Source organism: Lepisosteus oculatus, chromosome 4 (assembly GCF_040954835.1).
Source record: "Lepisosteus oculatus isolate fLepOcu1 chromosome 4, fLepOcu1.hap2, whole genome shotgun sequence".
NCBI classification, from domain to species: domain Eukaryota; kingdom Metazoa; phylum Chordata; class Actinopteri; order Semionotiformes; family Lepisosteidae; genus Lepisosteus; species Lepisosteus oculatus.
Window position 1 is genome coordinate 50057974 of NC_090699.1, and position 25385 is coordinate 50083358.

The following is a 25385-nucleotide window of genomic DNA, read 5'->3' on the forward strand; positions in this document are numbered from 1 at the left end:
AGCAGCTTCAGTAGTATGATTTAGAGTGTGTTGGTTTGACCATTCAAGTAAAATATTGAACAAAGAGTAAACAAATTCATCTCTCATACACTGAAATGTAGACTCAGAGCATAGCGCTTCAAAGGCAGATTTTCACACATTTCGACGTCATTGCTTCCATTGAGATTAACAGGGAATCTCAGATGCAAGCATCCTCAAATCACAGCTTTTACTAACTAACCTGCTTTGACCCACTTTTAAGATGGATTTTGTACTGGTAATTCATTTCCAAAGCCACAAAGGTACAGCAAAGGAATGTGTTGATTTTTCCTCCTCTGTGCACCACTGTCAGCCCTCCTCTGGTTCTTTGTGAAATGAACCAGTCTGAGTGGGAAAGAGAAAGCCCCCTAGTACTCCTGTCCTCTATAGTCACTGGAGATTCTCCTCTAGACTCTAGACTCGATTGTCAATTAAACCAAAGACGAGAGAAACCAGCCCCGTCAGGGTATAAATGTTAATTAGCACAAGCCTTCAATGCTGTCTACTTTTAAATAAATAATGCTTTATATTACTCCCCAGTAATAATGTGCAATTAACAACCACCTAAAGGTATTATAAATATTGACTTTTATATCAAGTAATCATATTTACAGACACATGAGGAAAATGAAATTTAGATTCATTTGACGGATTCTTTAGGTATAGATTAATTTGTAATTATAACTCCATTAACCCATGCATTTGGATTTGTTAGCAACTTATCATACCTGCAACTTAAAATATTTAACTTATCTTACGGTATTTAATTACAATGCTCTAAATATTTAAAAAAATTACATGGTGTTCATTTAGTGCATATGGGTTACTGCTGAGCTTTATAGATCATTACTGTTATTATTATTATTATTATTATTATTATTATTATTATTATTATTATTATTATTATTATCATAGTGACTAGACAAATATATCTCTCCAATCAAATTTATGGGAAAGACATCAGTAGAATTTAATACCTCTCAGAAAAGTAAAAACAAAAGAGACAAAACACTACATTTCAGCTGCTGTGTCTTTTTCTGGTATGTAAAGGAAAGAGCAGAAATATGAGACATAAGGGAGATTAGAAAACTAAAGAAAATTTGAGAATGGGGAAGGACGGGTGAAAAGGGGGCTAAACAGATGTAAATCTGGGTTACAAATTCTCTTAAAAAACAAATTCCAGGGAAAAAAGTGGAATGTAGAAATCTGTAACTAAATGGAGAGATTAGATAAAGATTAGTTCACCATTTAGTGCTGCAGGAATGTGTTTAAACATACTGTAATTGTGGTTTCTGATGTGTTTTAGTATAGTGCCATTTCCTCACTCCAACCGTAAGACTTCACAATTACTCATCAATTAGTATAACAGTACCATTTTTGAAATTGACTTTTTCTCTTTTCATTTGGACACAGGATCTGTTACTATATATTGGAAGTATTCTTGCAAGAAAATATTATCCACAGAGGTTTCCCTTAATATGGTTGCAGAACACAGAGTTAAGCATCGAGTTTGGATTATTGCTCTCAAATGAGTCTCCAGCATAGCTTGCTGCTGTTTCACAGGGTGCACACAATAGAATCTGTGGCTGTTGGTGGTCCCAGTTTTCTAATTCATCTTGGCGCAAACTATGGTGACAGCTGTTTGGAAATGGGAACGGCCCTAGAGACGAGAGACAGAGAAAAAGAGAAAAATTCCATAACCTTTTTTTTTTTCAATTTGATTTCACCACGTGTGGTACAACTCCAAAGCCATGATAAATCCATTAATCAATAAGTCAATCACACTAATAAAATTCAGACAGAACCTGACGAACTTCAAAACAGCAAGCAGGGGAGAGGTAATTAGAGACTGTTGCTTTTGAAAAAGGCACACTTGAATGAGACCAAGCAGTTGGAAGCTCTCCTATTGTAAGTTTTCCTTTGAGACCCCATACTGGGCTGTACAGAGGAACATTTCTGGAACACACTGTGACAGGCAGTGCAGCCTTAAAGGTATCTAATTTTGACACACATTGCTGAAAGCCTCCTTAAAATTAACTCTTTGTGTGAGTTCAAACCCTCAAACGCTCAAACCCAGGGTGCTAATATATACAACCTCATATATCATTTTACCCAAAAAAAAGATAAAAAGAACCATTAAAATTAATTGTACTATACAAAAAAAAATAAATAAAAAGATATTCTACATATAACCATGACAAAAGTGACTAAATATTATGTGTGTGGGGCAGTGATCCTGTCTTTTTGAAATATGACTATTTATATAAAAGGTTAGAGTTTTCCCATTACAAATCTATTTTTTAATAGTTATTAAGAGCTTCATCTGACAGAATGACCTATAGGTTAATTAATATCAACTGAAATCTCTGTTTTCTAATATGTTATAATACCATTAGTGAAAGAATGAATAATATTAAGAGAACTGAATGAAAATTAGTTTCTGTAAATTGATATAAAATATTTTAATATAATGATTTGGTCAAAAAGAATAAAAATAATATATTTAAAAGAGTCATCCATAAACATTTTAATTATTTTTTCTTTCATCTTGCTTGCTTACAAATCCTTGTATCACTCATTGTATTTGTTTTCCTAAAATGATGATGTCCTCATTCAATACGGACAGTTACTCCATTGAATAAGGTACTGTACAGGGCACTGTATACAGTATGTGTGGACAGGTCAGAATCTCTCAGGGCAAGTCAGTAAGTATGTCACCTTGAGAAAAATTCATATGCTAAAAATTAATAAGCTAAAATAGTAAATGCATACTAATCACACAAGAAGTTGCTGTCACGATTGTAAACCCCTCCTCTTAAGGACACTCCAGCCCTTCCTTATCTGTTCTTGATCTCCTGCCAATCTGGACTCAGCTTTGGAAGATGGACGCCCAGAAGCCTGCCTACCCGCGAGTCCAGGAGCGACTCGACGGCATAGGCTTCACAACGTTGTCCTGACCATCTGGGTCCAGGACTGGGAGCGCCTGGCCCCGTTACCCCCCTTTTATTCCCCCGACCCTTGGCTGGATCCCGCTCCAGCTTTTAACTTTGTTCGTCTGTGTCAGGATGGATCACCCGGCATTGGACATTGGCTTACTCGGGTTATTCTCATGGACTCCCTTTGGACTTGTTTGCCCTGGACACCCCCCCACCCCACCCCACCCCGAAACACCAGCACACCTTGGACACGCCCCCTGTTCTTCTTCCAGCCCCTATCCTAGTCTTTTTTCCCCGTGTTTTCTCACTCCCTTCCGGATTGTGTTGTCTTCATAGGGTCCTGAAAGACATAGGGTCCTGCATTGGGTCCTGAAAGACACTAACCTAGTTCACGTTATCTTTGAAAAATCTATGGGTAACCTGAAATTTCCAACAGTTTAGGAGCTGATTAGTTAAGCAATTAATTAGACAATTAGATAAGTAAAAGGGTTTAATTATGTAATACAGACCTCAGGTGCAGTGAAACCCAGCAGAGATCAGTATACCACCACCCAGGTTTTTGTATCATGTTGGTTCAGATAGAACATAACTCACGAATCTGAGCTGCAAAAACAACCTTTGCCTCCTTCCTTTTATATGAAAATACTGAGAGAATAATAAATATGCCCCAGCTATTTGCGGCAGTACATTTGCCACACCTATTTTATAGCTCAGAACTCCATAAAAACATAACCATGCAAGGCAAATAAAGGCTTTAAAACAAAATGCAGGGTATTTTTTTCACATGCACAACGCTGCTTGTGAAACAAGCATTTAGGTGCCTTTTCCATTGAGAAGCATCCCCAACCCACTCAACCACCTTCAGAAACAAAAAAAGAACAGGCAAATTTCTCACTTTTATACTAAATTTACCTTCATTACTCATTCAGCAAATATTTATTCTAGGGGATTCAGTGATATGAGCCATACTGTAAGGTGATCTGTTTTATTTTGCAATTCCTAATGTCAGGATGAATAATCGGAATTTACTGCCTCGTAATATAATGGTACTCCAAGTGAATAAATACAGGTAAGGTAGTGGAAGTGATCTAGATTTGGTGCAATCTCTCCTTTGCCGTCCATTAAAAAAGAAAAGAAACAACACTGTGATTTATAGTGTAGTAGTGGCTCTAATTTGTTGCAAAAAAATAGAGGGAATGTTTGCCACTCTTTTTTTTCTCTAGCATCACCAAAGGAACTTTGCTATAGAGATATTAGATAGACACAAGAATTCTGCATTAAAACAAATAGGCATTAAGGTACAATGGGCAGAACAATAGCCTGCTGCATTTTTTATGAATTTCATCCTTGCACTGAAAGCATATTGACTCTTTTTAATTAATGTTGCTCAAGTCAGATCTTTACATTGCAGTGAAACAGCAAGGCATTTTTAGTAAGTACTATAGAGACACCCCCCCCCACCCCTCTGCCTCTTCTCACACCCCCTCCGTGTGCCCTCCTTAATGTGTTCCGCATCATTCCTGCTGATTTTGTCAAAGGGTTAATAACTAAGCTTCATTATACAATGTAGTTGCTCTGTAATAGTGGGCAGTCTAGCTTTAAGACATGTGATACCGCTCCAGTAAGGGTCTATTGAAATACACACACTACTTAGTACATTCTAAAGGAGATAGAGCTGGTGCTTAAAGCAGCTTTTTCAATGGGAGGAATGAACTGAAGGGAAGGCTGGTCTGTCATTAAACAGGGATTGATCCTCGTCTTTAAGTAAATGCGAGGCTGCAAATTAACTCAAGATCACTTCAAGGGTCCCCTCTGGTAAAGAGGTGATGCCGTGAGATGATTTAAAGGTGAAATGACAAGGTTTCCACCCCTTAAATCCAGGCTACTTTCTGACAGTGCATCTCAGCACTGATATTTCATTCACTCTGCACGCAGGATTGGAGCTGAAGAGAAGAAGGGGACAAAAGAGTTTTTCCTAATCCTTGTTTGCGTAGATTATTCTAGGAACTTATCGGAATCCCTGCCGTGGAATGGATGGATTTAAGACAATGTGTTAAATCTTTTGGATGAACACTAATAGGGCTCTTTGCTACTGGCTGGATTACTCAGGTAAGAGCTTTGGTCTCCGCGATTTGAGTCTTTTTAAGCTCATTTAGGGTGTAAATCTTTTCAGCTAATAATTGGAACTGCATGTCTAGGTTGCCAGGGTTAAGTGTTAGGATTCAAAGCAAGCTCTAATCTTTGACCTAACTAAAACTGGTCATTATCCCCTTGATCTGAATGAAGTACTGTACAATGCCGAAGAGATTTAGTTATGATTGTGACATCTCAACACCAGTAAGAAACACAAGGGGGATCTGATAGGATTTAGCATTGTAAAAATCTGTACTTTAATAGAGGACAGCGTTAAAGGAGACTATTTAATGAGGAACAGATTATTTTCTTTTGTTTCAATATACTGTAGAAATGCAAGGTAAGGAAATGCAAAAGTTACTCTAAGGAGTTATATGAGGCTCAAGACCCAATTTTCTCAATGTTATTGTTTCACTTAAAGGCTTAATAAAAAATGTCCCTTCTTTCTCGTCTATTTTTCACTAACTGACATAATACATTTTTGAGAACATCCTGCTACAGGCCAGTTGTTGTGACTTTTTAAGTTTGTTTTCTTAATTCATTATACTTACGTTTGTTACCTTTTGGAAAACTAGTTTAAACTAAAAAAGTTCCAAATCAATACTTTATGTTCATTCTTCTGCCAAATACTTAGAACAGAGATGCTTTAAGAGCAAACAAAATATAACTGAATCTATTTCTTTTTTAAAGTCATCAGATATTTTTGAAATGTATTTCGTTGAACATTAATTTTTCTATCAGTAGTTCATACTACTTAATTAAAGATTGAAAACTTATGTGGTCAACAGTTTTCATACCAAAACATCAGCTTAGGAATATAGTTTCTCTTTTTATATTATATGATCTTTCTGTCATGTTTTCACAATATAAAATGTGGCAAAAAGAGTATGCAATATAGATTTATTTTCAGACTGAGATGAAAGAACAATGATCAAAGCAAAGAGGAACAATTGCTATTGCGCTGGACAAACAGCACGTGAGAAATGAGACCTCCATAAAAAAACAGACGTCATTGCAATTTGTGTAATGAGCACAGAAAGATAAATCAATGTACTAATTAGGTGGCAGAACAGGAACAAAATGGACCATTAAATAGATCTGCAAATTTGCAAAACCGACACAAGACATGCCACTTAACTAGGAATTTATCAAAAAACAATCAAATGGTGTGTGTTTATTTTGATGAGTGTCAACATTGCATTGCTGTCTGAACAGTTCAAATTACATGGAGCATAACTTAGGAAATACTGTAATTTAGCTGTCCTTTCCTATGCACGACCCTGTAAACACATGGCTATTTTTTTTAAATGCATATTAGGTCTGATTCTTTGCTTGTTATTTCATACTTCAGAAATACAGATTACCGTGCAGTTAGACACTTAAATAAAAATACAATTAAACAAATGGTCAGTCCGCTGTTGGATAGATAAAAAAATTCTAAATTTAATTTTTTCATTGGGAAGAGAAAGGAAGTTTTTCATGATGAAGGCAGTTTGCCAGTGAGAAATGCGATGCACTGAAAGAGCTCCTTAGGGAATCATATGCATTTCCACAAAACTGTAGCACTGAAAGGATTTAGTGTTACAGGGGGGATTACTATGAGCCTTTAATAATTATATGCTTAATTTTAGACCGTGCATATTCATACATAGTAGTTTCAATGTCATGTGAGGGTATAGGGAGATTCTTTTCGAATTCAATACTGTGCTTCACAAAATGAGAGTGCTTTGTCACAGGATGATGTTTATGGCTCGTAATTGACCCACTCATTCAAGATCACTTCTTTAAAAAAAAAAACGTTGGCTCATCATCGCTGAAAGTGAATAGCAAGTGTTCAGTAGTTTATTGATTTTTAAACTGCATTGTTGTCCTTGTTCTCTCTAGTAAAGAGTTACTTTGTTTTAAAGTAGATTCTGCCATTACCCATGTATAATTACTGAAAAATGTAACTCCAACCTGCTCTGAAAAACTCTGTTCCCTTAAGAATGCAAAAAGTACTGCTAATAATGCTACAAATATTAAAGGCAAAACATAATTAAAAAAATAGAGAAATGACAGAGGTTTAACATGTCAGAAGTTTAAATCCGAGTTATAATATTAAAAGCATAAATCAAATTGGTATTCTTCTTTAAAAAAAGACTAATTATACAGTATGTATCAATTTAACACTGGTAATCTTAAAATACAATGGAAATGTTTATATACTGTAATAGTATCAAAATGGCACAAATGCAAACTGTGATAGGTCGGGGACAACTTGTGCAAGGCATAATTCCATTTTTGTCACCATCAGATTCAGCAATAAACATGACTGAGGACACCACATTTTTTAATTAAAATAGATGCTAAGCAAAAACGATCTCAGAATGAGGACTAGGCTTACGTTCTTTATCACCTCAATAAGAGACACTTCATTGAGTTGAGTGGGTAATACATTAACACTATTCACCCAATTAATCCCATCTTTACAGAAAACAAGTTAATTATCAAATGTGTGTAGGAGTTTTGATATGCATTTCATATACAGTACTAAATAAGCAGCTGCATTGTCACAAAAATAATTGATTTGACAACACCATGCTAATTTTGTGGCATAGAGATGTCCTTAAAATAATTAAATGGAAAAAGGATTAATATTTCAACATTTTAGCAGCTGTCTTCCACAAAGACAGTATCTATGTACTGTATGACATGTCAGTCTGTGGCATTTATTCTGCTCTTATTACCAAACAGCTAGTAAAAGTATTAGCATTTTTAAGGTATTTCACGCACTTCATGAGAACTTTCCTAAAATAAATCTGCACGTACTGACGCTCATAACCCTAACAGATTACTCAAAATACGTATAGCACATTTCATCTCTAGCTATGAAATTTTATATTTTTAAACGATCTCTACCATATAAAAAATGAAGCATTGCATTGCAGAGAGTAAAGAGACTGTAAAATAGGCGCTTTAATTACAACTACTGTAAGTGCAATATCAGAGACTTACTGTACAGTATGTGAAAGATAGTGTCCACTGGGCCACATTCATAAATTCTCATGCATCTTTTTTACTTAATGAGCAAATTTTCTAAAAAATGTCAAAGACACCATTTCATTTTTTTTTTCTGATCTTCTTTTTACTTTGCGCTGAATACAAAATGATCCTCCTGGACTGACACTCATGTTAAGTCTTCAAATCGTAATAAATGACTGAAGTTTTCTGAAGCCTTGTGCCACATACTGCACACTTGATCAGAGCTAACTTCGAAAGATCTGGTTTCATAAATATACTAGCTCTCATTTCAAACAAGATAGTGTCGTTGCCACAGATAACTGGTGGACAAACTTGATGTGCGTATGTATTATTAGCAGCATATTTATTAGTATTGATATTTTTTATCCTTTTAGAGAATTACCCTGCAATGTCCTGGTTCCTGTGTATGTGGATTAGTGCAGGAGCCATGCTGCTCTGTCAAGCGAGCTTTTACGACACCATACAGCAGCACCACCTACCCAGGCCAGGTAGGAGTGCCATCCAGATCCTAGGTACATATTTTTTTATTCTACTCTCTTTTTCCTCAGTCACCCCCATTTCTTTGTGCCATATCAATGATCACCAATGCCTTCTTGCTTGTGGTTTCTTTACTTCTCTAAACATTTCTTTTGAACTTTGAAAATCTGTCTTAAAAAAAGAAAATATTTCCATTTTCCATATGTGGATCAAACATTTCCACATTTGGACCTTGATAAGAATGGAGTTGTCATTTCAAGCTTTGCCTCCACTTTGAAATTTTTTATGAGTGCTTGGAAAAATACTGTAACTTGACACTTTTCTCTTTCCCTTTAGAAGATGCGTAAGGTTTTTGTCTGTACCAAGAGCAAATTAGATCAATCATTTTATTTTATTCACAATTTAAAACAATCCCGCACTCGCTAGTAAGAGGGCAGTCATTTAACCAACCCCAAGCTCAATGAATAGAGATGTTGAGAATTCTGAAAAGAATTATAAACCTTCAAGAAGGATAACAACACCTAAAAATTAGATATCTTTGAGGAGATAGTGAGATTCAGTCTTACTGTACCTGTTTAACTGAGGTCCACCCCACTGGCCAGAGGACCAGAAGGGTGAAGCACCCGCAGAGTAAAGAGAACCATAGGCAGCTAAAGAGGTTAAGATGGGATGCAGGAGACAAAATGTGAAAAAGGGGATTTGTGTATGATATACACAAAAACGCTTTTGAAACATGACATTGGTGATCTGTTACAATTTGGAACAGCTGGGCAATAGTGAATTGGTTGTCGTTATCCCTCCCGGACTACAGTAAAGAGCTTCCATTAAGTGTTACTGTTGTATAGCTGGAAAGAACATTCTCGTCTTACTGTAATGGAAAAGTAATTAAACTGGAATGAGATAGAAATGGAAGTCCAAAGAGATACCTATTCTGGTTTGGTTGGCTTAATATAATCAACAGTGTAAAAAGTAAATGATATACGCTTGTGGTGCACAATAAGCCATTCCAAGCTGCTTTGTTACTCCGGTGGGAAATGGGTTATCTTAAACAATCTTAAAACGTGCTCAAAATTAATGTCTAAGTTTCAGTTACAACATCAATGAAATGTCAACAGTCTGTTTTTGCTATTCTTATTGTATTAGATGTGCATAGTCATATACAGAGATTTTTTTTCTGAGTGACATTTCCGTTACCATACAAACATCTGTTATATACCATGCACAAAATAAGGAAATTGCAGAATAGACCTGTTACAGAAAGGTATTATGTGGGCCAAAAAGCACTATGCAGTTTAAGCACTGAGTTATAAGCCTGCTATTTAAATGGAAGCACAATAGTCTTACTGATGGTTCTTAGCAGAGGTAGGGGTGTGAGAAGAGAAACAATGAAAAAAAATAAAATTGCGCTTCCAGGCCTTTCATGCTTGGAAGCTTTTGGTGCCAGCACTGTACATGAAACTGTATGCCCTACAGTCAGTGTCTTTTGCATTATGCAAAAGGCCAGCAAAACAGAATTCAACCTCAAGGAGCTCAAAAACTAGACAGTTTATAGATTAGAACTATTTATTTCCATTAATGCAAATGACAGCTGAAAGCTAGTTGTTAAGGACAAAAAATAACCAGACAAGACTCCCAGGGAAAAAACTGGGAAACAGGGACTCAGAGCCCACTGTACATACAGGCACAACTGCAAAAGGAGAAATAAGTTAATCTTACATTCTAAGAAAGCTAATCCTTTTCAGAATATATTTGAAATAGAGGAAGAAAATATACTGTCCCATCTCATTAATAAGATGTTTCATCAGGATCTTAAGATACAATTGCAACTACCTGGATAAAAGGCAAGTATTCGGGTTGATGGTCCCCATATAAGCAGCCAGAATGAGGTGAAGTATCATCTCTTTACTTGCAGGAAAAAACCTGGGTATTTTCCATGTACCCTTTGTTGTGAAGCATCCATCTGTGGGCTCTGTATTTCTTCAAAGAAAAAGCTAAAAGCAATTTGAGTCAGTTCCAGTTTTGTTAACTGATCTAACCAGAACTACTTTCCCAGAATTGAAATGCTGTGATAAATATTTTAATTAACATGGCTTCTTTTTTTAAATTTGAGGATATTCTTCCATTTCACAGGCCTTCTAGTAGTTTTTTGCTCTTCCCATGCTGGAGATAATGTGCTTAATTTGGAAAATTAGACCTATAGTTAGGTCTTAATTTTATAAACAATTCAAGAAAGAGTGAGAACTTCACTTTCAAGCTCCCAAAGCTACTCAAAAGCAATAATAATGATAAGAACAAGAAATGAGACAAACCACAAAATAAAGTGGGGGAAGGGGTGGAAAAAGATCAAATTTCAAGTTTGAAAAATTGCCTGCATTATGAAACAGGAGCAGATCAGACACCGTGTGCATACTAAATATGTGGGAAAAAAATGTTAAAAAATGACATATTTTAGTCAGGTCTGTGATACAGATTGAGTAAAGGTTTTACAGCTGCTTCATCACCTGCTCCAAAACAGCACTGCTTTCTCCCATGAGCCTCTGCCAGGCAGGTTCCCTGCACCCTGCACTAGTAAGATTGATGGTGTTCTGATTCCAGGCAGCCAATTCTAGTCTCTCAAGAAATAATCCACTACATTGACAGATGAGCGGAATTTGACATGACGCAAGTCTCATTCACATCACTCTGCACCTGCCTATTGAAAGCCAATGAGGACTTTTCAGAGAAAACCTGTGCTGAGATTTTCAGATTGTACCTGAGTTAGTTACACAGGGTCAAAACACTCATCTACAGGGCTATCAATATTTAATGCTTTCCCCTGAAATGCAGCCCGATAACTATTCTGTGGAAAAACATGGACGTAATCCCATCTAATGGCCATATTCTGAACATCTTCCCTATAACGTTCTAGATTCTTAATCACTGAGGTACAGTACAAGATCTATCCTTTTCTGTTCAAAAGAGTAACAGAATCGAGTGCAACAGCTCATGTTTATTTTTTTAACTAAATTCAGCACTGTTGTCTATTTTTCTTAAATATAGACATGTTCTGATTGATTATGGGTATATCTCCAGGATCAGTGTTTATTTTCAGAACAGAACTGAAGTTGACTGCAATGTATTTTACATATTGCTCATGCACATGTTTTATATAAAAATCTGCTATTGTTGAAATGTTGAAGTTGTTGAAATGACACACAATACACGGCATTCATTAAGATGCTATTACTAATGTTATTAACAATTTAAGCTTACCTGTTGTGGCATTTTGCATTAGCACATAAAGTATGCATTTATCATGATTGCTTCAGAAGAGATGTCAAGGCATTTTACAATATCATTATTATCATCTATACTAGTAATAGGAATAGAGGCCAGTAGATGCCTTTCAAAAGCAAAAACATCTAAACCGTCTTTACTGATTTAAATATCAATCCTTAAATGGTATAACATATGAAAATTACTTCCTTCCTTTCTTCCTAGCTGTGTTATATGTCCTGTTCAGTTAAGGTATTGGGGGTGGTTTGATTGGGTTTAAGATGAATCTAATACATTACAAGCTAATATAAACGGAGGTGACTGTATGCATATCTGACAGTGAGACATTTCTTATGTTGAATGTTTTGCAGTTGTTGAATTGGCTGGGGTATTAGAGTGGACAGGCCATGATTTGCACTGTTAGCTTGGTGCTAGTGATAGTCCATTGATCTCCTGATTGAAGCCAGTGACTCAGGATTAAAGCAGAATGAATAATTTTACGGCAGAGAATTCAGATTATGAGGACCTGCAATCAATCTGGTGCTTTGTAGAACACATTAAGTACATGAAATGCTGAGATTTACAAATGTTAAATAGAAAAAGTTCGGTATATTAAGTCACTTTGTACTTTTGAATTATTGCACATTTAAATTAAAGTGGGTGACTTTATTGATCAAGTGTATACTGTTCATCTCCTTCAAAAAATAGCAATAATGCTAGCACCCCCTGAGGACCAATTATTATGTAAATAGAGGAATGCCAACATGATTTAATCATCTGTAGTTGGGTATGTTCAGAATAGCCAGCTTCCTGTGCTTCAGTGAAAAGATGCCCTTATATCAAGCTCCATACTTAAGACTACTAAGAATTTTGTATTCTATACTACTAGTATCTACTGTACACTACCGTTAATTTCAGAAAAAAAGGTTTGAGTAAATTTTAAGAATCAATCATTATTTTTCAAAAGCAGATGACATGGCAATAATGTGGGTTATTTGTAAAATATACCACGCAACCTCCCAATAAACCCTACCCAAAATAAAATGAAAAGAGCTTGCACTTTATTTAACTACTTACTGTAAATGATTACAAATTACTATGGATAGGATTTGGTGCTACACTGTCATACACTGACTTATTTTCGCCAGAAATTAGGCTGTCTTTTCTGGTAAATCATTTGAGAACTGGCATAATTGTTTAACTGTACAGTATTTCACGCATGTCAGTGTTGCTGTCCATGGTTCTGATAGCTGCCTTCAACACAGACAAAGAGGTTAACTGCGGAGGGAGTGTTGTCTAAAGTAATGAAATATATACAAATCTTTGGCTAAAACTTTGGATCTCAACTCTCAGAAGCAAACAGTTGCAAGTAATAGTATTGTTTTTGAGCATCAGTTTGTAAAGACTGTCAAGCATTGAAAAACACAGTGAGGTCTGTGCATAACCATTCTACAGTAAATTGTCCTTCCAACGCATAGTTAAGACAGAATTGAGTCTGTGTATTTTGTGTTTTAAGTAATCGGACAAACATTTTTTTTTCTTTGTCATATCACTCAAACAATATGTACAGAAAATATGTAGACAAAATCCTATGCAGCACGTCACCCGCAATTTTTCACCAAGAATTTATTAGGATTTTTTATGTAAAATCTGTTTCCATAGATAAGATACCATTTGGAATTGACAGTCTGCTATGGTTGAATTCTCTAGCATATATGCACAGAAACACCCTGTTCTTGATTCAATACTATACTATGCATTATCTGAGCCTAATCTTTTTTGTATTCTGTATTTCAGACAATTGAAATGTACATTAGACACAGTTTGTGGTTGGTCTTACAGTATCTGCCTTAGCTTTTTGTTATACTCAATGTCTTAATAGCTATACATGATGCTTAAAAAACTAGAACCACAACAATCTGTGTTGCCACAAAAATAACTACACTGTTGTTATAAATCAGACTAATTTAAAACCCATTTTATTTGTTGGAACTAATTATAACAGAAGTGGCATTCAAAACAAATTAGATTATGCTCACTTGTATTAATGGAAACAAATCAGAGTTTAGTTAATTGGATAAAAACAGTTTATCCTGTTGGCAAAGCTGTTTCACAGGCACTTGTTTTTCAGCAATTTTTCAAAATATGTTAATAAATAAACAATTAATTATGATAATGAATGGTTGATTAAGTGAGATGACTATAAAAATGTACCTATTATTTTTTAACAAATGACACAAACAGATTTGTTTTTTCATCGCAATTAACAAGCTCTATTAGAGTTTTTTGGGCTATTTTTTACAGAAAAATCAAACCAATCTCTAAGTGCATTGAATACTAAATTACGTACTGTAGTTCTAGAAGCTAGAAATGCTTTTTCTTTCAATTATGAACAAAACCATAGGGACACAAAAAAACTTCAGTCAGGTTTCTTGTTCCATTTGCCCTTTGAGCTAATCAAAGCAACCTTTTAAAACTGTACAATAAAGTGATGATCATTTTTGTGCTGTACACGATTTTCTCACACATTTCGATCTCCTCCACTCTATCTGGCATTCAGACAATTTGTCATGGATCAGATGAAACAATTTGTCATGGATTAATGCACTTAAATGTCTCTGCGATAGTAGAATCAGTCATTGGAAAAGATGAAGAATCCTATTAGGGTACTATTTATGGCATGGATCTGTACCATCTATATTTTATATATTTTTCTTAAAACACAAAAACTGCTGACTAAAGCCTTTTTTAACTACTGTATAGTATCTATAAATTGGAGCATGAGAATTGTTACATGCTTTCTTCTAAACACTTCAAAGTTATTGCAGTTTGCATGGTCATAGTTGCAACACAACAGATAATTAAAATCTTAAGGAATACATTCCTTCTATTTATAAAAAAACAAGTGAAATGTGTAACTACATAAGATAGAAGACGTAGAATTTCTTTATTAGGATGTAATTTCATTTCATGATATTCACCTGACACATCACAATATTGACATAAAAAAGTAGGTCATGCTTATAACTACTGGTTATAACTATTGTATATCTCACGTCTCTGGCAATGGTTTAAAACTCAATAAGAAGTTAATATCTTGCCTGTAGTGTTAGCATTCTTTAAAAAAAAATATTATTAAATATTTTACCTTAAATATTTACCTATCTTAGCACAACAGCTGCAAGATAAATGATCCTAAAAGAATTCCAAGCACCTTGGGATTTTTAAATCCTTAAATTTAAACTGTCATTTCCTGGGAAATATTGTTTTTGTTAAAAAAAACAAACTCCCAGCTTAAGAAAGGTTTTGTTTTTTCTTTTGAACACAAATAGTACTTCTGTGATGGAACGTTGACGGTGCTTCAAGCTGCGTTCATAGAACAAATGCCAGTGTGGACTGAAGTTTGAGTATTGATTATCTAGAAGACAAACATGTAATTTGTGTATTGAAAGAGCCTTTCTAAATGCATTGTTAACGCAGTGTGGAAGTCAATATACATTTCTATGTTTTTGTAACATGAACAAGACATGTGTTGTTTAAATACATTTAATTGTTTTTCTTTTATAATGTAAGACATTGCAGTATGGGTGGCACAGTGGTTAACATAGCTGACTTACAGCGCTGGAGCCCTGTGTTCAATTCCAGACCTGAGGTGCTATATGTGTGGAATTTGCATGTTCTCCTTGTGTTGTGTGGTTTCTCTCTGGGTGCTCTGGTTTCCTCCCACAGCATCCAGGTGGATACTGCACATCAGTGGTGGTGGAGGGGAGTTTCCATGACCTCTAAATGAAGTGAAGTGTTGAGAAACTGCTATATAGGTGTAAGCAATTATTATTATTATTATTATTATTATTATTATTATTATTATTATTATTATTATTATTATTATTATTAAAAGCATAGTGTATAGGTAGGTAAATTGGCTTCTGAGAATATTGGCCCTAGGTGTTAATGTGTGCATGGTGGTGTTTTTGTGTGTGTGTCTACCTTGCAATGACTGGGTCTTGTCCAGACGGTACCCTATTTTACTCCCACAAATCAGAAAACCAAGCACTATAGACCACAAGAGCTTAGACTCTGAACTAATCTTGAAATTAAGACACTGCAGATGTACTGTAGATCAATATCATTGACCACAGAAAGTCAAATTTCAATTCAGACCACATTTCTGCAAACTAATATAGAGTGGTAACAATACACTCCTAGTGTTATTGTTTCAAACTTTCTTGTTCTACAGAAAATCATCAGAAATGGTTTACCATTAAAGAAAACAAAATTAATGTAATACAGTTTAACTTAATGTCTATTTGAACTGAAAATGTGAAAGTGCACCATACGATTAGAAGTAACTGGTGCGCTCTGTGCTGGGACAAATATTTGAGTTCAGGATGGTCTATTTGCAATTATGTTTATTCTTTCTATTTATATATAAAATGCACTACAGGGTATACACAATATTTTATTCTCAGTACAACTTCAGAATAGTTTTAATTGAAAAGCCTACCAACCAAAACAGATGGAACAATTCATAGAAAAATTGAAGTATTGCCTTGGGTGTCTATTGATTTCCCTCAGCACCTTGTTCAAGGTATACTCGTAAAATATTTATAGTGCTCATTTGTACTTCTCCATACTCATTCCCTTTGGTTTTGAACCTCTCTCTCATAAATCACATAATGCAATGAAATATATATATATTTGCAGCTTCAGCCGTTGTAAAAATGAAAGCATTAAAACTATGACCATACATTATTGAAATTAGGCAATACGACTATACCTTTATAAATAAAATAGAATGTATTTGCTGTACATTTTTACATTTTGATTTGTCTGTCATTTATTCACAGTTGAAATAAATATTTCCGATGCGTTGCTTCCCTCAAACTTCAAAAAGTGTTTTGGAAGTTAAATGGTTAAAACTCATTTTTCCTTGAGTGTCTTTCATCCTGTTGAAGATGATGATTCAAATGATTACTTGTTTGATCACTGAAGTGGCTTTGGGGGGGGGCATTTTAATTGAAAGATTCTAACTCAATTTGTCTTGTCTACAGTGTCTCATTATTACAGATAGGGAATCCAGAGACTAGACATCGTTAAAATGTGCATCTCACATACAGTATTGGCTATGGTTGGGAATTATATTTTTCCCAGAATGAAACATCTTTCTCAATTTACTTGTGCACGTAACATGCAAAAGAAAGTGAAACACCAACTAGAGGACACAAGTGGAAACTACATGAAAGCATGTGAAAAGGAACAGTGAACAGGAGGCACTCCTGTACTCAAAGCAGTGTATTCATGGAACAAGCTACACAGGCATGTGGTTGAAGCTGTTACATTGACTTCTTTCAGGAAAGGGTTGGATGAGATTCGTGGATCAATTATTTACTAAACAATCCAAAGGGGGTACCCTCACATGAATCTTTCTTTACGATCTTAAAGCTACCAGGTAAATATTCATATTTGAATTCAGGGTTTACAACCAAATGTTTTCTAGATTTTATGTAGTGTATGTTTTAACTATTTTGCTAAATGTCCAGTACAGTAAATGTAAATAGTAGGGCGGCACAGCACTGGGGCCCTGGGTTTAATTCTGTACCTGGGGTGCTATCTGTGTGAAGTTTGCATGTTCTCTCCATGTTCGTCTAAGTTTCCTGTAGGAGCTCCAGTTTCCTCCCACAGTCCAAACACATACCGGTGAGTTAATTGGCCTCTGGGAAAATTCACCCTGGTGTGAGTGCATGTGTCCCTGTGTGTGTTCTGCAAGGGACTGGAGTCCCATCCAGGGTGTATCCCACCTTTTGCTTGCTTTGATAGACTCCAGGTATCCTGTGACCTTGTATTGGATAAAGAGGTTAGAAAATAGAAGGATGTTAATAGGAGTCTTATACAGGAAGTCGGTCAAATATGGAAAGTTTCAGTCTTGGCTAGATTGCATAGAAAAGAGTGAATTCTGCCAGCAAAGCTTTTGAAAGGACATTTCAAGTAATTAGTCTGTCTTTTGCCAAGAAATGTTCATTGCATTGCTTTGGCTCTGAGTTCTTTTGAACCAGTCTTCAAGATTCTCTTGCTGCTGCAATAGAAATAACACCAAGTATTCTAATCAAAAAACTGCTTCAGGGAGCAATTTAGCATGAAAGTCTCTATTCAGAGTTTAAAGCTTTATTCCTGAAAACCCACATTCCATGTAGGATAATAAGGTTTAACACAGGAAAGCCTTGTTTGTTACGATGGCACCACTGGATATTTTCCCTCACAACAACCCTTCTATCTCTAAATTTTAAATACACAGGAGCATCATAGATCACCAGACCTCTGCTTCCTAGTTGGTATAAACAAATATTGTAGTGTTGATATCAAGATCAACACAGAGCCTAACTTGGGTTTAATAAGGCCAGAGATTATACTGTATCTACAGAGCCCACAGGACCCAAGAGTACATGCTGACTGCCAAGGTGTTAAAGTAAAGGTTAAAAACTCTGGCATAAGAACTATTTGACACAATAATACACACTCTGTAATTTACCTTTTCTGAAAGTGTGATTTTCTATGCCATTCCCTTAGGACAGAGGAATGACAAAGAACCATTAACTGTCAACCGCTATTAGAAGCTATTGTTGGAAGTGGTGTTCATCCTCTTCTGTCAAAAAAGAAGCACACAAAATTTCCCTTGCTATCTCTAGCTTAATTTCTGTTAACATCTTAACTATCTGAACTTGCCTTTTAAATAGGCATCTTATTTCATAAATCCTGAGAGTTTTTAAGTTATTACAGTTTTCCTTGATATTACACAAGCTCACAATGATTTGCTTCATTAGGTATTTATTTATGGTTTGTACTGTATGACTCCAGTCTGCTTGGTGATGCTGAAAAGAAACCAAAATAACATTACTGTTTTTCACACTGAAATCAAATGTGTTTGCTATGGAAAGGTGAATAAAGAATTTATATCTGAAACTAAGGAGACCAACAGGTCCAGTCCCTCTGGGTTGGTTCATTGAGCATACCATCTCTTACAGTTATGCTTCTGGCAATTTATGCTATCGAGTCAGAAACAGAAAGCATTATTTGATGGCTTATATGATTTAGAGCTAAAGCCCCGTGGAAGACAGCACTTTATGCCACATGTAGGAAACAAAGACCACAAACCTTGTGTGTCATATGTACAAATCTGCAGTTTGAGGAACTGTTGGATGTCTGTGTGTTGCAAGATCTGCTGGAGTGAAGGTTGCAACAGTATACAAATATAAAGAATTAATAATATGCACAGTTCAAATTGATTATTTTTGGCTACATCAATAAAATATAATTGGTTTTGCATTTCTACCAATCATTACCTAAAAAGTACATTGATTAATTTTGGGAAAAAATAAAATCCTTATTTTTATGAGGCAAAGCAATACTTTCCACTACTTATTTTTTAAAAAATAGCTTTTTGTGCGAAGGAGCGTTTATCACACCTTTACAGCAAAGGGAGAAATGAAATCCAACCTCCAATCCTAAAAAAAACAACAGATCCATTCATCATCAAAACTGATGGCCTGCTCACAAAAATGGAACCGAGCTGCAAACTGCGCTTTACAATTTGACATCTGTACAATCTCCAAGACGTTTCTTTTAGAAAAAAATAATCCCTGACACCATTTAAGACACCACAATTTTAGAAAATTATTTTCTATGAAATGTCACTTACAGTAATTAACGAAATGATCTGACAGTAAATAGCTTAATGTGAATAAGTATGTGAACCCTTAGAATCTCTTATGTAGCTGGTGACACATCTTTGAGCAGCAGTGCGTTCAATGAGGCATTTCCTGTAACTGCTATTCAGTGTTTTTTGGGGGTGGGTTATGAATTTTGGCCCATTCTTTCTTACAAAACATCTTTAACTTGGTGACATTCGACCATCACATTGTGCAAGAGGCTCACTTCAAATCCTACTATTACATTTCAATAAGCTTAAAGCCTGGAATTTCCATTTCTACCATTCTGTTGTAGAACTGTCTGCATGTTTAAAATAATTTTCTTGCTACATTTACCCTCTTTCAGCTCACCTTCAGCTGGATGGCATGATAAAGTGTTCATATACTCATGGTACTGTCAATGATGATAAGCAGTTCAGGTCCTGAGGCAATAAAGTGGTCCCAAACCGTGGTGCTTGAGAGTTTGAGAACCAGAATGTTTGCTTTTCCCCACACAAAACATTTCTCATTGTGGCCAGTTTGTTCAACTTCTGACTGATTTGTCCAGAGAATATTCTTGCAATAGTCTTTTTGATTATCCAGGTGCTCTGCAGCAAACTTGAAACAAGCTTCAGTGTTCTTTCAGAGAGCAATGGTTTCTTCCTGGCTATCATCCCCTGAAAACCATTCTCCTTTAGTATTTTACTGATGGTTGAGGCAAGAACTCAGACATTAGCCACAACGAGAGAGACCTGCAGATCCTTAGATGATATTCTGGGATTCTTTGCCACGTCCTGAGTGATTTTCAGGTTGCTCTTTGGAAGATTGTGGCTGGACAAGCAGTCTTGGATAGCGTTACCATGGTCTTTCCTATTTTGCAGATATTTGCACAATGGCATCTGAGTGGCAACCCAAATGCTTTCAAATGATTAGTCTCCAGACTAATAAGCATCAATTAGTCTTTTTCTGAGGTGCTCTAAAATCTCTTTTTATAGTGGCATGACATGTTTCCACTACCTGTATGGTGAAGACTAAATTCAGAATGTTTCTGCCCGTTAAGTAGGACATGGCTGCAGATATTCAGTACTTCAGCACTTGTCACCCACTTATTTATACACTTTTGCACCATTGCTTGCCGAGATATGCTCCGGCTCCCCGTGATCCTTAACTGGATGATGTGATTAGAAAATGGATGAATGGATTATGTTGTGGGTTCAAAACCTTTTCGCTGCACTGTATAATTTATATTTGAAGCAGATGACACTAAACCCATGTTACATCCTTCTACTGACACATTAGCCTCTGTCTTTCCTACCATCAAATGTAAAGTTTGTCATTATTTGTTCCTGGGCCAAAGTTTTGATTTAAACTGTTGTGTTCAGCAAGGATGAATATTTGGTGAATAGAACAGAAACCTTTAGCAAATGTCTTCCAATTGGAATCTTCCTGAATTTGAAAAGGCCATACTGTAGTATCCTTCTTTCCTTTATTTCATGCTTAACGTTTCATTTGCCAGATGTCTGTAAACAAAATGAAGGTTGAAATCACATTGTACATTATTCATATTCATTAATTGTTTAGATAACTATTTCAAAACTTGCAGTGACACAATGCTCATTTTAAGGATTAGCCATTACCACCAAAAGGTCTTTTGGCTCCTTTAAGTTTATTTTAGTTATAGACTCATACAAAATCTACTGTACTGTATATATACCTTCCAGTTTCTGGATGAATATACCTTAATTTTAAATCACCGTTGCAGAAACTCTGACCTTTTTTTCAATAATTGTAGTTTCTCTCCACCAAGCATCTTTTACTTTAATAATTTCATAGACCAACAAAGGAATGGCTCCTTCTCTTTCACCAAGAGTCTGTTATGTCTAAAAATATGAAAGAATCAATTCCTGTTTTTTAAATGATTCATTCAGGGAAATGACAATGTGCTTTTGAAAGAAGTGTCATAGTCCTCTAAAATGCATGTTAGATTAGCCCTGTTTTCAGCATTATTCACTGTCTATTGTTAAGGGTTCCAGCTTCTTTTCAGATTTCTTTAGTACGCTAATGAGAATTTTACACCGATTTTGGATGGGGCTGTGTAACATATCGCTAGCTCAATTTTTCTAACTTCCAAGTAAATTAGAAATGTCATGTATAATACAAATAGGTATGGGCTCGTGGGGTTATGCTCAAAGGTTGTGACAATTTATAATAATGTGAAGGTTGTTGTCAAGTAAATACCAGAGTGGAGTTAAAGGAAGGAGGGAGACTCAACAACAGCTGAGCTCATTTGAAACGATAGCATTTTTTATTCATTTCAAAGGCATAATTCTTGACAGGATTTCATTACTTGTTTTACTGTTTATCAGACGCTGCATGCTGTTGTCTAGCTCACTGGCACATAGGATTTGGCAACAAAGGCAGGTATGCCTCAGCACACTTCCCTCAGTGCAGTATCGTTTGCCAGATTAGGTTAGCTTAACTTTGATCATGGATTGGTCTTGATAGCATCCTTTATAGCTCTGGATTGAGTATGCACACTGGATGCAAGATAAAACCAGACACTGAGAACATAAACTTGCATATAGTTAAAAAAATTCAAAGGGAATGAAGAACATTTTTATTGATCCATGTGCATGTAAATAAACCTATTTTTTTTTCTTGCTCAATTGTACCTAAAATGCTCAGTGTGTTGAATGCGAAAGGTGAAACGCTTTCTTCCAATCCAATAGCTCAATTCAGGGCAATAATGGAGAGAAATGCATCCTTTTAATATTTCAAATCTTTTTCTAAAAAATGGATTTTATGGCAGTGGTTGTTAAGAATTGTGGCACAGTGGAATCGGCTTTAGTAGCGCTTGAGTTGTGATACAATGAAAATCGTATTAAATCCACAGATAAGGGCTCTTCATCTTCATTCTCAGGTGTTATATGAATTGTAATGAAGTAGGTTTTTACTAAGCAGTCATCAAGCATGCATACTGTATGTAATCTAGATAGGTTCAGTTGCTATGGATTATGGGGTATGAATATTAATTTGCACTTGCCATTTCACAAGATATAAAGAGACTAGTAATTCCATCGTTTGCATTTATACTGTACAAAGATAGCAAATGGTGAAAAAGGAAGTCTCTTTAGACAGTTCCACCCCCTCAGCATCGTGAAAGAGCAAGAACTCATTAATATTCATCCTCATAATAGATTTCTGCCTTCACCAACTGTGACCAGTGATAACCTGAACATCATCATTTTAATAAAAATACTATTAATAACTTTTTTCGTCTAAAAATGAGAAACACTGCAAAATTCCTGTTATTCTCACAGTTGCGTGCAATTTGTGACTGTTTTAATCTAACAGCAAAACTTGAGCAAAAGCCATAATGGTCTGGACATTGGTTCCATTGGCTTGAAGATGACCACTATCTGGTTTTTATGTTTCAAACACAATTGCAAAATCAAATCCCAGCTCTCAGAAAGCCTGGATCAGATATTTGCAGCTGCCACTGGCCAACACATTAGTGTGCACACCATAATAACCAACCTTTATCAGCAAGGCCATGTGCCAGGAGACAGATGGTGTGCATTCTATTAAAGTAATGCTGCCAAGCATGGATAGGTTAAAAGAATACCTGTCAGGAATATTACTTGTTTATGAAAACTTCATCAACTGCTTTAAAAAACTATCATATAATGGAACACCATCCACACGTGCACGGATATCCATAGTGCAATTAACAGATCAAGCAACACTGTTTGAAACAGTCTGGGGACTTGGTTATCCACATGCAGTGAAAAAATATGCATTTTAATAAGTCTTTGATGTACTGTTTGCCAAAAATATCAGTGTTCAGTAATGTCAGTGTTAAAGCAGACCTGAACACATTTGCAAAATGTTACCACATACTTAAATCACAACTGAACAAAGTAACCTACTGTATGTTCACATACAGTATTCAGCTTTTATACTGTAAATCAACTGATATCCATGCATCCAGACATGCTGAGATGTCAGACCATCAGACTGGAATTTAGCTTCCTAAGCCAAAACTGTGAAGTTTGCAACTGTATACTTATGACTTCAGGTTTCCCCAGCGACAAACGCACAGGAGCACAAAACTCAAAAATCATTAAATGGATCCCGGTCCATTTAACTTTAGGCCTGGCAATAAGCATCCTGACAAAGTTCAGGCCCAATCGATTAAGAGTCCTGTTTTTCCCTTAGGTTTGGTTTGTGCAGGTGGAATTTTCTAAAGTGCATGAAAGGATCTTCACCAGGTCAGCGCACAAGGATAATGTGTTCACTGAAATATACAAAAAACAGAGCTTCATACAGTATACAGTATGGCTTCTATTGGATGTCACAGCACTCCATGACACTAAGATGGAACTTTTTTTCTTTGTAGCTACACTGATTTCAGTAGTGTACATTATAGTGGTTTATAATCCTAATCTAAATGGGGATTACCTGAGAGCATAACATAATCATCTATTGGGATTCTTCACTCTTCCACTTGCTTGCAGAATTACTTAAGCATGCTCTACCTGGAGTCAGGTACCTGGTGCTGCTCATGTTTGCAGAGGTAAACTGAGCTCAGAGTCCTCGTGCAAGCACATGGACAATACCAGCCACTGACCAGCTTCCTCTGTGGTGACATGTCTAGCTACGCATTTCACATGCAGTCTAAAGCAATCCCGACCTGAAGAAACTATTACTCTCTTCTTCTGTCAAGGCACTGGGTAGCTGGGCTCCAGATCTGCTGTAGTACAGTTACTGTACATCAGTTTTCACCAGATGGCAAAGCTAGCTCAGATCATTTTGTTAATGAGGTTTGGTTTTCTCAAAACACTGTACGTCTTTTTGTAATGAGTAATAAGACAGAGGGGTAGCATGATGGTCCGATAGTCAACATTACTGCCCTGTAGAGGTGGGGCTCTGGGATCAATTCCTATGGTGCTCTCTCCATAGGATTTGTATGTTCTCCCCATGATTACATGGGTTTCCTTCCTCCACCCACATTCCAAAGAAATACCAGTAGCTTTAAAAAGGAAAACGCCCTGGTGTGACTGTGTGCGTTTGCATCTGTGTGTGCCATTTTCCATTTTCAAGCAGCATAGTGGTTAGCATCGCTGACATGCAAAGCTGGGACCCTGGGTTCAATTTCAAACCCTGGGGCTCTATTTGTAAGGAGTTTGTTTGGCCTCCTTGTGCTCGCATGGGTTGCCCTCAGCTTTCCTGAAGAATTCCGGTTTCCTCCAAGAATCCAAAGTCATACTGGTACGTTACTTGGTTTCTGGGGAAATTGGTCCTGGTGTTAGTTTATGAGTGTGTGTGTGTGTGTGTGTGTGTGTGTGTTTCTGTCTTTGTGTGCCCTGTGATGTACTGGCATTCTGTCCTGCCTTGCACCCATTCCTTGTTTGGGTAGGCTCCAGCTCCCCCAAGACCCTCTATTTGCTTTATAATTTGAAATTTAAAAATCTGTTTCTACATGTATACAGTATGCCAATGTGCATACAGTCACATACTGCATGTATGCATGTACAGTATACTGTAAATATCTACTGCATATATGCAAACACATCACACTTACTATTGTATTGAAAAAGACATCAGAAGACATTTAGAAGGTTTTTAATGGGAAAAATGTCCTTTTATTTTCAGATAAAAGATTACAACTTTCACCCTGAGCAACAGACAGAGACTAATCTTTGGTGGCAGAAAAAAAACATGCACGTAATAAAAAAAGACAGCCCTCTAGAGCTAAATCATGATATTAGGTATTTAATGGTGCAACATAAAACTACTTTTATAGTGGCGCTGTAAACACAGTCTTAGCTGATAACGCTTTAAAAACGGTTTTCTTCAAGAA

General features: G+C 36.0%; 1 protein-coding gene across 9 annotated transcripts in view; it reads left to right on the forward strand.

Annotated features, from left to right (window-relative positions):
• The first annotated feature begins 4560 nt into the window (after positions 1-4560).
• The window catches only part of tafa1 (TAFA chemokine like family member 1), a 176519-nt gene continuing 155694 nt past the window's right edge, over positions 4561-25385 (forward strand). For 6 of the 9 annotated variants that reach the window (XR_001478409.2, XR_001478410.2, XM_015347100.2 and 3 more), the window contains exons 1-2: positions 4567-5063; positions 8483-8620. Coding sequence is in view for 5 of the 9 variants with exons in the window: in XM_015347100.2 (XP_015202586.1) it covers positions 5021-5063; positions 8483-8620 (181 nt within the window). In the remaining 4 variants the exon portion in view is untranslated. Of the gene's footprint in view, positions 5064-8482; positions 8621-25385 lie in introns of all 9 variants that reach the window. The other 3 variants (XR_011189474.1, XM_069189353.1, XR_001478411.2) reach the window with 2 other exon arrangements.